This window comes from Corythoichthys intestinalis, chromosome 4, assembly GCF_030265065.1.
Source record: "Corythoichthys intestinalis isolate RoL2023-P3 chromosome 4, ASM3026506v1, whole genome shotgun sequence".
In the NCBI taxonomy this organism is placed as follows: domain Eukaryota; kingdom Metazoa; phylum Chordata; class Actinopteri; order Syngnathiformes; family Syngnathidae; genus Corythoichthys; species Corythoichthys intestinalis.
The window spans coordinates 10108604-10123563 of NC_080398.1; the positions used below are offsets into that span (position 1 = coordinate 10108604).

The 14960-nt window shown below is 38.5% G+C and overlaps 1 protein-coding gene across 4 annotated transcripts in view; it reads right to left on the minus strand.

Annotated features, from left to right (window-relative positions):
* Positions 1 to 14960, minus strand: part of LOC130915132 (CUB and sushi domain-containing protein 3-like) — a 386272-nt gene that overhangs the window by 241795 nt on the left and 129517 nt on the right. For all 4 annotated transcript variants that reach the window (XM_057834920.1, XM_057834921.1, XM_057834919.1 and 1 more), the window contains exons 11-18: positions 11624 to 11727; positions 9684 to 9796; positions 9224 to 9406; positions 5864 to 6190; positions 5112 to 5306; positions 4876 to 5014; positions 4104 to 4291; positions 3153 to 3341 (exon numbers count right to left, since the gene is read on the minus strand). In XM_057834920.1, the coding sequence (XP_057690903.1) occupies positions 3153 to 3341; positions 4104 to 4291; positions 4876 to 5014; positions 5112 to 5306; positions 5864 to 6190; positions 9224 to 9406; positions 9684 to 9796; positions 11624 to 11727 (1438 nt within the window). The remainder of the gene's footprint in view (positions 1 to 3152; positions 3342 to 4103; positions 4292 to 4875; positions 5015 to 5111; positions 5307 to 5863; positions 6191 to 9223; positions 9407 to 9683; positions 9797 to 11623; positions 11728 to 14960) is intronic.

Genomic DNA, 14960 nt, shown 5'->3' on the forward strand with positions numbered 1-14960 from the left:
CATTACTTTAAAGGGATTTTAAATTATTTCCACCCAAATGAGATTAGCGCATTGCAGCATTCAACTTAAGTTAGTTTGGAAAGCTTATCATGTAGCAAATACCCTATAGTGTTTGCTGATGAAGAAATAGAACAAAACATGTATTGTCACCTTGGTGACATGATGCTCATGTGTGTTGATTATTTACATATAATTTAATACCACAGATGCCTCTAATCTTGTGAAAGTAAAGTGATGAGATAATTCTCTACATTCATTGGCTGCTATGAATGTAGAGGTTAATGCTACCTCTATCTGAAGGTTATAACTGGTTTAATTGGATATTGTTCAAACGAGCTTTTTTTTTTTCCCAGGCAGTCAATGTAATTTACCTAAAAGGTCATATCACATAAAGGTCGTTGTTGTTTACAGTAAAACATGAACACAGTTGGACAGGTTTGTTTTTGTTTTGTCACCTCATTCAGGAGCTTAGTACTCGTTTTTGCATTTGTACCTGTATTTTCTTTGGCCTAAATGCCCCCAAGATGACATCACTATCAAATGCCTTGGAGCTTCTCTAAATATTAGAAGTACAACTCTTGCGAATATACGCATTTTCAAAGTAATGAATGTCAGATGATGTTTTGGAAGATCACTGCGATGCCTAAGGCCTCACAGCTGTGCGCGCACCAACACACACATACACATATGCACACCTACACACCCCTCTTGTCCTCACTCCTTCCCCCCTTGGGCCCTCCAGCAAGCATAACACATCAAGGCCTGAATCCTTATCCACCAACAAAATTATATCAAATAATTTATTAATGAGCCAAAATTACATAAAGTCATTAAAAGTGGATGAGTACACTTGGCAAGGTGTTTATTTAGAAGGTCCATAGGCAGAAGGCCATTGCGTTTGGCACTAGTCTAGTTCTAACCTAAGCAAGAAAAGGCTCCAGGACATAAAGGTAATGTACAGGCTGTTGCAAACTCAGCACTGTCTCATACACAATGTATTACACACAGCCAACTCTTGCATTGTGTTTTGTCATACTATGTGCTGTATCTGCAAATGAGTGGTTTGTGACATCATTACCAGTTTGAACATTGTAAAAAAAAAAAAAAAAAAAAAAATCACCACACTCGCTCTGCGTTTCTAAAATTTACAAATACATAGCTTTCAGTGAGAGATTATGTGGGATAACACAGCTACAGGGAAAAGATGAAGCTATTGCTTTTGAAGTTGAGATAATTCGTTTTCAAGTTTACATGATTCACAACACCCGCTACCCAAGTTGTTCACAGAAAGACATGGTCTATTTATTGAGAATAAAGCCTGTTGACAAGCATATGCTTGGTTTAGAGCTTTTGCCAACAGCCAAGACACACGGGGTCGGTCCTATTTACTAAAATCTCAAATAGCAGCTAAATTGCTTGTTTACTCTTACAGGCTGTGTCCGATGTTGTAGGGGATATTAAGCATTTTTCACTGGTATTTTAATGTTTTACTTAGAGCAAACATATCAGAGATCACCAGATCTCACCAGAGATTTGACCTCTGTATACACTGCTGGCCAAAAGTACTGGCACCCCTGCAATTCTGTCAGATAATGCTCAATTTCTCCCAGAAATGATTGCAATTACAAATGCTTTGGTAGTAATAATATATTCATTCCTTTTGCTTGCAATGAAAAAACACAAAAGAGAATGGATATTTAATCATTATGATTTTACACAAAACTCCAAAAATGGGTCGGATAAAAGTATTGGCACCCTTTGAAAAATCATGTGATGCTTCTCTAATTTGTGTAATTAACAGCACCTGTTACTTACCTGTGGAACATAACAGGTGGTGGCAACAACTAAATCACACGTGCAGCCAGTTAAAATGGTTTAAAGTTGAGTCAACCTCTGTCCTGAGTCCTTGTGTGTACCACATTGAGCATGGAGAAGTGAAAGTGTGAGAAAGCTGGGTCTCCATCAGAGGTCATGGGTCTTCCAGCAGGACAATGACCCAAATTACACTTCAAAAAGCACTACTAAATGGTTTGAGAGAAAGCTCTGGAGACTTCTAAAGTGGCCAGCAATGAGTGCAGACCTGAATCCCATAGAACACCTGTGGAGAGATCTGAAAATGGAGGCACCCAATCTCAGAGACCCGGAGCAGTTGGCCAAAGAAGAATGGTCTAAAATTCCAGCAGAGCATTGTAAGAAACTCATTGATGGATACTGGAAGCGGTTTTCGCAGTTATTTCGTCTAAAAGTTGTCCTACTAAGTATTATGCTAAGGGTGCCAATACTTTTGTCCGGCCCATTTTTGGAGTTTTGTGTAAAATGATAATGGTTTTAATTTTTTTTCCCATTCTCTTTTGTGTTTTTTTTTTCCATTGCAAGCAAAATAAATGAAGCTATTTCTTTAAAAGCATTTGTAATTGCAATCATTTTCTGGGAGAAATTGAGCATTATCTGACAAAATTGTGTGTCCCCTTTCTCCCCTCCCCTGTGGGGAGGGGCTATTTTTCAGCTGCAGCCTCCTGACTGTCCGGACCCCAAGCTGGATGGACGTCCTCGTTGCTACCTCCGTCTCATCTGGCTAGATGGACCTCTTCTTGTTCCTTTACTCCACCGCATTTTTCACTGACTGTAACTTCGCCTGCTAATTCCCATTAGCGGTCCTGGGGCTTCCTGTCTATCCGTCCTGGGAGTGGATCTCTGTGGTACTCCCCAAGGTTTCTCGTTTTCTACCGAAGACTCTGGAGTTTTTGGAGTTTTTCCTTGCCGACATGAAGGGTCTAAGGATGGGGGATACCTAGGACTTGAATTTATTTATTCATCTTTGTTGCTTCGTTTGCTGTGTGTGTGTATCATATTGCCTCTGCAAAGCCCTTTGAGACAACATTTTTGTGATCTAGGGCTATACAAATAAAATTGAATTGAATTGAAAATTGCAGGGGTGCCAATAGTTTTGGCCAGCAGTGTAGCTGTAATAGTTTACATTAGGGGTGAAATGAAAACGTTTTTCGAGTACCCCGAATGAACTGTTTATTTTAAGTATTTTAATGTGGCTCAACACATCACCTTGCGCAAGGGAAATAGGAGGCGAAAGCAAAATTAGACCCTTCAGAAATTATAAAATTCCCACCCATGAATTAACTGGTGAGTAGACATACCATCACAAGTGGGCAGAGGGTGGCTCCAGAAGTGGTTCTTTTCACAAACCAGTGGTTCTTCAAGGCTTATTCTGTATCCTGGATCACATTGGAAGGATATTGAAGAGCCGATGGACAGGTCGCTGCTTAGCCGTACGCCATTGACTGGGATACCCGGATCCATACAGGAGTATGTGTCCACAGTGACAACTAAAAAAAAAGTACTTGTTGAATATGCGTCACAAAGAGTATCAACATTTCGATTGCAATGTTGTTCGAATGAATTCCTTTATGACTGTTAAAAACTAAAGAATCTCTCATGATTCATACAAGGAGTATATAACACAAACCATATGACCTAAATTGCAATGAAACAAACAAATATGATTTTAGTGTTATTGCTTTGCAGTAGCCTCATCACAAAAGAGTGATTTATTTGAGGAGAGCAAAACATAATAAGGCAAAGATACTTGTGGTCTGATTTCAGGCAATAGTACTAACATAACGAACTGATGTTTATGAATTACATCTGCGATATTGCAAGCAGTTTTGAAATTGATCATTCCTTGTCCAGACAATTTGATTTCATTCAAGTACTCGATGTCAATGCATAAATGGTGTGGAAAGAAAATAAATGCTTCCAACAACATTTCCTAAGAATAGAAACATTTCACCCTGACTGAAACAGCTACTCATTTACAAATATTTCACAACGATTACTTCTTAACAACCCGATATTCTCTGGCTCAAAAAATGAAAACAAAGGCGACTTATACATTTTTTTCCCCTCGCAACTCAATAACCATAGAGGGACAGACAGATCACACTGGGCAAGACAAACACATTTAATCTGAATAAGAGCTATACATATACTAATAATTTAATTACAGGTACAGACAATTGTCTGAAAAATTATACTTGCATTCGCTCACTGATTATATTGCAGGTAATATGGCATCCAATTACGGTTACCTTCATAGAAGATTTTGAAGCCACTGTTGGATCTACTATTGTCCGTGGTGAACAGCAAATATAGGAAGTTGCTGGTACTAAAAAGAAACTGAGGAACCTGTGTTCCGTTGAATGAACCAATCAAAGGTGAAAGCAGGTTTGGGCCATCATGAACTTCCAGAAAGTCATAGCTGAGTTCAGTTTGAAACCTTCAAGATAAATGGAGATTAAACAGAAAATGTATAGACCAAAAGAGAACTTTGCACTTTGAACACCATGCAATTTTGGCACTTTTCAACAGCATGTTCTGTAGCACATACATTCCAAAGCACTTTGTGTACATCATTTTATTGTTTTGTATGCTGTAAATACAGTAGACTCACTGCTTATTTGTAGTTCCAGATTCTAAGACTTATTATTTTTTATTTTTATTTTTTTCCTCAAATAATTTTTATTTTTATAACAATGAAAAAGGATTAGTGCAACTGAAAAAAAAAGTTGGCCAAGATTCTAACTTTAAAGTCAAAATCTTGCCCACCATTCTTTTCTTCAGTGAACCTAATATTCTTCCGTATATAACACATTTCTTTTAATTTTTTTTTTTTTTTTTAACTATTTCAAGCCACTAAATTGCTTCAGATTTGATTGATCGTGATGAACCAATATCATCTTTCAATCAAATTGGCATCCAAAAATTGTGATACGAATCAGTACGAAGTGTTGTTAAAATAAATTACTACACCCCAAGGTAAAACATGGTTAAACGAATGTTCTACTTCATTATTGTCCACACCTGTCAAAGCTGATCTTGATGGAGCGTCCTGACTCAGCTTCTATGACCCACTCACAACTAAGTGAGTCTTTGTAATAGCCCGGCCATCCTGGAGACAGAATTACCCCAGTTGGACCTGAGTAGTGACCACCGCAGGGAGCTGTTTGGATTAAAAAAAATGAAATCATTGAAAGAAAGGAAGTAGTGTTTTTTTGTGTGTGTAAGCACAGAAACACTGTTGTATCCTGTTTGTGTACCTTCACATTTAGGGATGAGGCCGCTCCACATCACCTTGCCTTCCTCTAAATGGCATGTAATGGTGTCAGCACCCTGCGTCTTGATGAAGCCCTCTTCACAGACAACAGAAATGGAACTGCCCAGTTGGAAACTGTCCCCGAAGCGTCTGGCATTCAGTGGTATGCCAGGGTCAGGGCACTCATTACGCCCAAAAGCTTGTAATGAGGAGAAAGACAGCACGATCTAGTGACAGGCACTCTTGTTTCCATGAGAAATGGCTTCTTTAAGGTGTGAAGAGATAAGGTAAATAAATGTAGCTGTCTTTAAGACAGCAAGAAACCTTAAACAGCATGTTCCCTGTTCACCTAATGTTAACAATAGACTTTGCCAAGAGACAAAAGATGTGTTGTAATACCTACAGTGTAAATGAGGCATAAAAGCTGCGCACAGCATGCTGCTTTTTGCTGGTTTCCTCAAATCCTGTGCCGTAAACAGTTTTACAGAGAAGTATTTCCTTTAAGTTTTTTATTTTTATTTTTTTAAATATGACAATCTAAGACAACACATACTGTATGCTGCTGAATGGTAAAACATCTAATTTCATCGATAAAATGTGATCAAATAAGAGGCACACTTTAATTTGAATTTTAACACTACAACAACATTAAAAATTTGGCATACTTAAAACTAATAAAAGACAGTATGGGTAGGTAAATGCATATAGGGGTAATCTCATCACTGTTTTGAACAAATGTGTAAAACGACAACTCACTGCTATAGGTGATGTTAAACCCCCTCCCTGACATGGAGTGATCAGCTTGAAACTCCAGCTGCAGGATGTTACTATTGGATGTCAGGTGGGAGGGAACTTCTGCTCCAGAGAAACGTCCTAAAATGGTGGATCCTGACTGGTCACCATCTTTGACGGTGAGGAAGTCATAGGGCGGTTCCAGGTCAAAGTCATTAAATGCCAAGTGAATTCTGGAGCCAGGCTCTGAGATGATCAACCATACACAGTTGAGGTTGTTGCCATAGCCTTCTGGATAGTCAGGAGATAGCACAGTCCCCATGGGAGCCGTGAAGTTGGAAAAACAGGGAACTGAATGACAAAGGCAAGAAATAGATTAATAACTCATAAAAATATAACGCATCCCAGGTGAGGCAATTTGTTTTAACAGCAGCAACATGACTTTGTCCATTCTCCCAGGCCAAGATAAGAACAGAACATTGTCTCAGCTGTATGACTAGTTGGGGGAGAAAGTACTGGTCCCACGGGTCTCGAGGCATTGGAGAAACATGAAGCTTGGTTTGCAAAAATGTAGTCTGAAAACATGATGTGCACAAGATTATGCTGTTTCCCCATGGACTCAGTTAACTACAGTATAAAAAATACTGTATATATATATATATGGCGGAAAACACAGACAAGACTGAAAAAGCAGTTTCTGCTCTTGCACTCCTCTTTAAAAGAAACTGCTGTATTTTAAGCCAAAACAACTGTTGTGTTTGACAGAAAAATATGTCTATATGCTGCCATCGCAGTTTCATGGCGCAATAAGCCCCCGAAATATTTTTAATTTGTCCATTTTACCCTGAAAACCCCCGTTTACAGACGTTGCACAACCGCTTTGTTTCAACGCAGCCATAAAACAAAGGTAATTAATTATATTTATTATTAAAAATGTCTGTCGTTTTCAGCTTAGAATCATTAATTGATGTCTCATATTTTGTTTAAAAAAAAAAACTACTTTAAAAGCTTATTCACTCACATATTTTAAACTTTTAAAAAAATTATGTCACAATGACAAAAATGGCGTCTGTAAAAAAAAGTCATGGATATCTACCTCATAACTATCCCTGACTTGTATTTTTTTTTTTTTTTGTTACTGTCGCATTTTCTCCGATATGTTAGATGATAAATAATTGATCCAAACAAAGAAAAATTATATATAAAAAAAAGATAACGTTTAAAAGGGAATATATATGAAAAAGAAAATCTCGACCACTCCTTGATGTCTGCGATTTCTGCATCGCGACCCTTGTTATATTACCATGTTTCAACCATAAAATCCCTAAAAAATCCAGCTGTGGTCATTCACATCTGTGTCCTGACACTCCATGATACAAGGAGTTTTTGGATCGAAACAAGGTAAGTGCGCGATAATATCTCGTTAAAGTCATGCCGTCTGTAATTCTGCTCTCGCGTGCTGTCACCTCCAGATAGAGTTTTGCTGTTTAAAAAAAATATTTTATTTTAAAAAATGCCCTCCTGTTCGAAATTTTTCTTCCCCCAGAAAATTGAGGTTTTAAGCTCTCCAATGATGTATCACACGTGCATACTGGACAATTTTGAAAGTTGGCCAAATTGGGGGTCTCACAGCAGAACTTAAAGTCACCTGAGTGTTTTCCGCCATATGTATATATATATGTAGACCAGTGGCGGACTTGGCAATTTTGGGGCCTAAGGCGAACGCATCCAGGGACCCTCTTCATGGGTCAGGGGTTAAAAAGGTGAGAAGGGTTTAGAGGAAATATGTTCCGGTACACTAGGGCTGTCCTACACGACAAATTTTCTCCTGATTAGTCAGCCGACTAGTTTTACGATTTGTCGACAAATCTAATAATTTTCTTCTTTTTTTTATCTACCAATTTAGCAATTAAATTTTTGTTGACGCTTATTAATTCACAAAACCATTTAGGAACACTTAAATTCTTTATTAAAGTACAAATAATCATGTAAATAACAATAATTAATCACAAATAAACAATGAGGTGCAAAGGAATGGAAAGTAAACAGATTAAGAACACTGACTTTGCCTTTACAACATTATTCAAAACAATTCTTTGAACAAAATTCTAGCATTATTATTAGAGTATACTACTATATATAATAGTAGTATAATAATTATAATAATTATTCATTGCCAATCATATTTGTCATAAACAGTGTAATTTGAAAGCTATTCTTAGTGTAGAATCTGTATTCTGTAGGATTTACTCTAGATATTATAATATTAATTCTGAGGTATGTGGGATTAAATCAGAAATCATTATTTATATGACCGCTAACCGAAAGCTTTACTCTCCGTAAAAAAACATTCTTCGTCATTGCTTGTGGTGTCACTAATAGATTTAATTTTTTTTTTTCGTTAGCAAATGCTGTTAACCAGCTGTTGAGTTTTATTGCATGACTGATTGGAACTGAACTGCATTGTTTCGCCACAGGATGTGCTGTCGTGTATTTTGTTTGGTGTGAAGAAGAAGAAAGTTAAACGAGGCATTAGCGGCCTGTTCTCAACTTCCCACTCGCTCACAGCACTTTGTCTCTCATGGAGACCACGTTCGCTCATGTGTTCGAAATAAACGATAGCCGACGTGCAAAATAGCAAGTATGCTGCAAAAATAGCGAGCTTAGTGGCATGAAAAACGCGGGACAACTAAGTGAAGCTAACAAACAGCTAAACGGAGCTAAGCAAAGCTAAACGGAGCTAAGCGAAGCTAAACGGCGCTAAATGAAGCAAGCGACTGATACCCAGTCCGTCGTCATGAACCAGTCCATTGTAGTGCGTGTGTGTAGGGGAGATATAATATAAATGCAGCATTCAAATGTTTTTAGTTTTTTTTTTTTTTTTTGTGATTTGTTTGTTTGGTATGCTGACATAATTATACATGACGAATAGTTGGAGGTGCTGCTGGCTCCGGTGGCCCAAGCCCTTGCTTGTTGGGGCAAGGGCAGCTGGTTGGGGGCCTAAGGCGATCGGCTACTTCGCCTGAATAGTACATCCGCCTATGTGTTAGACCACAATTCAGGCTACGGCAATTCAATCGGGATAGGTATAGTAAAACTCCATACAGATTCTGGTTGTCTCTCAGAAACACAGTGTGTATCTCCTTAGTATTGGTATGGTGTGTATTGCCCTTTCTTCCTCTCTGCTTAACAAGGCAGCCATTTACTGTAGCATCACTTTGCCCTTTGACATTCTGTGAATTGCTGTTTACATGCAAAGCGCTGCACTGCCAATTTACTGCATTGTAATTAATCCTTCAAAAGCTTTGTGTCATTGTGAACTTTCCAAGCGCATAAGTAATTGCTTCATTTGTCCTCATGAAAATAAATGCACGTAAAACTTACATATGCAGATGGGAATATTTGCAGACCACTGATTGTTGTTCTGGCAGGTTATCATCCTCTCCCCAATGAGCTCAAATCCAAATTGGCACTCAAATCGTAGAACGTCTCCATTTAAAAAGCCACTTCCCTCTTGGTAGCCATAGAGTGGTGTACCAGGATCACCACAACTTTCTTTGTCAATTTCTGAGTGTGAGGGGAGAAGAGTCAGATGCAGGAATGGAAATAGAAGAGATAAGAAATAAAGAATTGACTATAGCTAAGTACAGTAACTGGAAGTATGTTCAATATCCTTTTTTTTTTTTTTTTTTTTAACAGTATCAGTAAATCCAGGTAATTGGTGTGGTGCCGCACAGCCAAACAGAGTGACAGACGGGAAATGTCTGACTGCTTTACTAATGGAGACGGCCATTGATCACAGCTATGCATACAGATAGAAGTGTCAACACTAAACTCTTTGTACCTTTATAGTTGATCTTGAAGCCAATGGAGCCCACACTTTCATCAGATTGCAGATGAAGCCACATCTGATGGGACATGCTGACAATCAGGTCTGGTACAAAGCTCCCAGTTAGTCTTTAGGAAAAAAGAGGCTATTAAAACACACAGACAACCACTGAAACCTATACAATTTCACAATTTTATGATATAAAATGCAGAAAGCCAAAAATGGGGCAATCCGTTATGTAAGTCTAATAAACGGTTTAGAAAATATATATTTTTAATTGTTGCAGCACAAGGCCTCGCATGTCTGCGGGTTTATCGGACTTCTCCCCTAGAGATCCCCGCTTGGATGTTCGTTTACCCGTCTTAAAGTTCAGAAGGAAGAAAAGGAAAGGGAGTTTCAGCTCAGACGAGAAATTGAGTTGAAACAGGTTCAGTTGGAAACAGAGATTGAATTTAAAAAGTTGGAAGCTGAGTCTGAGTTGCAAGTGTGTAGATACAAACTGCAGCCGCGGAATAGTTTTGCTCTAAACGGCGCGTTTCTGTTGGGTCCTTTGACGTGACCACAAATATTTAGCTTGTTCCTGTTTTCCGCGAAACTGAGGTTGAGGAGTAGTTTGGAGCGTTTGAACGCATTGTGTCGGCCCTGCATTGGCCAAAAGATGTTTGGGCCATTTTATTGCAGTGGAAACATTGTGGCAAGGCTCTGGAGGCATGCACTTGGCTTTTAGCTGCTGATAGTTTAAATTATGACGAATTAAAAGGCACTATTTTGCGGGCGTATGATAAGCCTGAACGATATATCGTTTCAACATCGCCATCGCGATGTGCGCATGCGCGATTGTCCCATCACAAGGACGTGCGATAGTTTTTTTTTTTTTCCAATCTACAAACCTTTGTTCTGCTCCATTTGCTCACACAGCCTCCCTCACCCCCTCTCCCAGCTCTCAGTCACTGCGGCACTTGCTTATTAAAGGTAACGATGGCTATGATCTGGCCAAAGAAGCAGACTTCACACGAGTAGCAATCTGTCAATCATCGTTTAACTTGTTAAACAGTTTCTGCAAGGAAGCGCGGGCTGGAATGAATGAGTGTGTCGGTGGGGGGGAATGTGGAGAGTTTCGAGACATATAAAATAAACGCCAGAAGTGATTATGAGGAGTTTGTAATTTTCACATATCACTCCAAGAGTCACAGCCATGTTAGGTAAACAGAAGCATTTAATAAAGCCAAGTATTTTTCTACTACAGTACTTTATTCTTGTTTAAAAATGATTCGGTGGGACAGTTATGTTTAAAACTGGTCATAATTATTGAAATTTCTTTAAAAATATACATACATATATATATATATATATATATATATATATATATATATATATATTTTTTTTTTTATTTTTTTTTTTTTAATATCGCAATATATCGTAAACCCCCAAAAAATCGCTGCAATTGTTTTTTCCAATATCCTTCAGGCCTAGCGTATGAACTGTTTCTGGAGGCTTACAGACAATGTTTTAGACGGCTAAAGAAAATAAGGTGAACAGAGCTATGTTGATTTTGCTAGGGAACAGAGCCTACTGTTCGACCGGTGGTGTTCGGCCAGTAAGGTTCTTACGTTGATTTTGCGTGAGCTTATATTGCTGGAAGAGTTTAAGAACTGTGTTCATGTTTTTTATAGACTGTCATCATTTTTTTGGTGATCAAGTCCTTTTGCTTTTTTTGATTTGTTTGTAATAAATATTGGTCTTTGGACATTTTTGCTGCAACCTGCTCTCACCACCTTCATTTTTACCACGCCCGGACTTTTTTCCCGTTATTATGCTGTATGGCATGTAACAAAAAATGAACAAATAAAATACATATGAATCAAGACATTTGTAAAAGTGCATTTGTAAATCTTAGAACAAATGAAATATATACTGTATAAATTATATAAAGCAGTTATTAGATCACTACTTACACTTGTATTATTGTTTTTGAATCCCCTACTTCTCCTCCATCTCCAATCGTAAGTGAATCATAACCTATTTCCAAGTCAAATTCTTCAAAGTTGATCTGAATGACCTGCAGGAAAGAGACGCCTTTACTACTTTGCTTTTCAATCATAAAATCACACAGATAAATATAAAATATTTTCAGATGCTCAGTGATTTTACCCATTATCAATGTTCTTATCATACGTTATTCCGCTAGGAACCGGAGCTATGATAATAGATGGACTAACAACTCAAACTTTGTTTCACATTATTGTACTGTGCCAATTTGAAAGTGTTCTAAATTTTCTGATACATCAATTTCTCCACACACATGCAGCCAAGCAGAGGTTTTATGCTGTTGGAACACAAAAATGTTGCACGCCTGAGGTGATGTTCCTTTGCAAAGTAGCACCAAACGTACATAGCTCTAACAACCAGTTTCAATTTTCAATTGGCAGTGTGATTCAAATACTCTGATGCTTCAATTCAAAAACAGCTGCTACTGCCCACATAAGAAGGTAAATAGAAGAAGATGTAATAAACTGGTCAATTTAAAGTGAGCAAACATAACCAACAAGGGGGTATCTCTCCACTGCACACCATCGAAACTCATAATAGACAATGGGGCATATAACACACACATACACCATGAATTAGGGGAGCACAATACCTTTTTAAAACTAATCATAAAAGCACTACACTCTAAAAGATTTACATGTTTTATTGACCACCAACCATCTAATTTATATAAATTCATTCCGGAGCTTGTGTTATCCATACATTGCTTATAGAACAAGTGCTTCTAGAGACAGCTTTACTGAGCCAAAGAGAGGCTTGACAAGAAAAAGCTAATGACTCTAAATAACATGTTTAATCTCAAAATGCTTTAAAACCAAAACCTTCCGCCCTCTTCTTTGCAGCACATAGGCTCTCCTCCTAAAACGTTCAACAACAATAACAGCAATACCCCATAGAAGTCAAATCACATCAAATCTTTTGAGTCCTAATCACATAACCCTTTAACAAAGTGCATGCCAATGCTGGAAGCGTGCATGCACGTACGCACGCAAAACACACTCTCTAACACACACACGCGCACGCTGCAAACAAACGATAACAAATATCCCTCAGCACACGACAGAAGCTGACAGTCAAATCGCTTCACATTACTTTTGAGCACAAATGAAATACTTATTCATGGCAATGGAAAAATTTGGTCCAAATAACTATTTGCCTACCAAAATGCATAATTTACTTTCCCCCTCCCCTTGCTGTCAGTGATATCATTTTCTCATTAACCAAATGTACATGTGCTCCACTGCGGAAGCATTTAAATCTAAAAGCTTCATTATCGCAGTACAATTTCATATAAAAGCTTCATTATCTCAATTCAATCTCCCTGTATTGATTTGAAATGAAAGGATGTTGTAATAAAAAATAAATGTCACATCTCTTGATGACAGACATATGATGGCTGCTTGATCATCCTTATCAGTCTACTCTCCAGCCACCGGAAGAAAAATTCTGCACTGCATCCATTCATAACACAATGCAGGCATAAGCATAATTACCATAATAACACTAATGGATCAACTTTCTTCTGCCAAGTCATGGGCTTACTTTACTCGGGGGAAGCATGGTGACACACTGCTTCAGTGCTTGCCAGTCGTAGCGAGTTATGAATGTACATTAGTCCTTTCCTGCTAATAAACAATAACAAAGTAAGCTGACGCCCCTTGCTCATATGACAAACTAGACAGAATACCAATTGTGAGACTGATCTGATGTAGGAGTACAGTAATGACCATTAGGAAAACAGCTTTGGCCTCTTCACTTTGGGGACAAGCGGGTCTCATTCAATCATTATTCGTCTCAATTTGTGTTACCCCTGACGACTGCGCAGAATTGTTTAACTGCCAACAGCCATGGACAAAAATGGCACTCCAACTCCAGTAGAATGCACTATAGCTATGTACTGTATATTAATTGACAGTTGAGATTGAAGGCAAACGATAAACATATTCATTGTATCCTTTTACCACCTTGGGACATCCTTGGAAAACAGATGCACACATAAAAATGCCTCCAGTGAAGGAATATTTTGAGAGGAGCGATGCTGAGTTTTATTTAGAATGCCCGGGATTTTCCACACAGCCAAGAAATAGAGAGGATTCGATCACAAACAAACAAAGTGAAATAAATAATGGTTTGTCAGTATGCCGACAAGTTACACTTAATACAATGACGGAAATAAGTATTTAAGCACTCTGCTATTTTGCAAGTTCTCCCACTTAGAAATCATGGAGGAGTCTGAATTTTTTATCGTATCTCCACTGTGAGAGAGATAATCAGAAATAATAGTGCGTGATTTTTTAACAATTAATTGTGAGATACAGCTCCAAATAAGTATTTGAACACCTGTCTATCAGCTAGAAGTCTGACCCTGAAAGACCTGTTAGTCCGCCTATTAAAAGTCTATCTCCACTCCATGAATTATCCTGAATCAGATGCACTTGTTTGAGGTCGATGGCAGCAAAAAGACACCTGTCCACCCCATACAATCAGTAAGACTCAAACTTGTAACATGGTCAAGACCAAAGAGCTGTCCGAAGACACCAGAGACAAAAAATGTTCACCTCCACAAGGCTGTAAAGGGCTACGGAGCAACTGCCAAACAGCTTGGTGAAAAAAGGTCGAATGTTGGAGCAATCATTAGAAAATGGAGGAAGCTAAACATGACCGTCAATCTCAATCGGAGTGGAGCCCCATGTAAGATATCACCTCGTGGTGTCTCAATGATCCTAAGAAAGGTGAGGAATCAGCCCAGAACTAAACGACAGGAGTTGATCAATGACCTGAAAAGAGCAGGGACCATTGTTTCCAAAGGTCACTGTTGGTAAAACACTAGATGTCAGAGTTTGAAACTATGCATGGCACGGAACCTTGCTTAAATCAGCACATGTCAAGGCCTGTCTTAAGTTTTCCTATTTCCATTCGGATGATGCAGAGGAGTCATGGGAGGTTGTTTTCTGGTCAGATGAGAGAAAAAAAAAATAACTTTTTGGTCATAATTCCGCTAACCGTGTTTGAAGGAGGAAGAATGATGAGTACTATCTCAAGAACATTCCTACTGTGAAGCATGGGGGTGGCAGCATCATGCTTCGGGGTGTTTTTCTGCGCATGGGACAGGACGAGTGCACTGTATTAAAGAGAGGATGACTGGGGCCCTGTATTGTGAGATTTTGGGGAACAACCTCCTTCCTTCAGTCAGAGCATTGAAGATGGTCCTTGCCTGGGTCTTCCAACATGACAATGACCCGA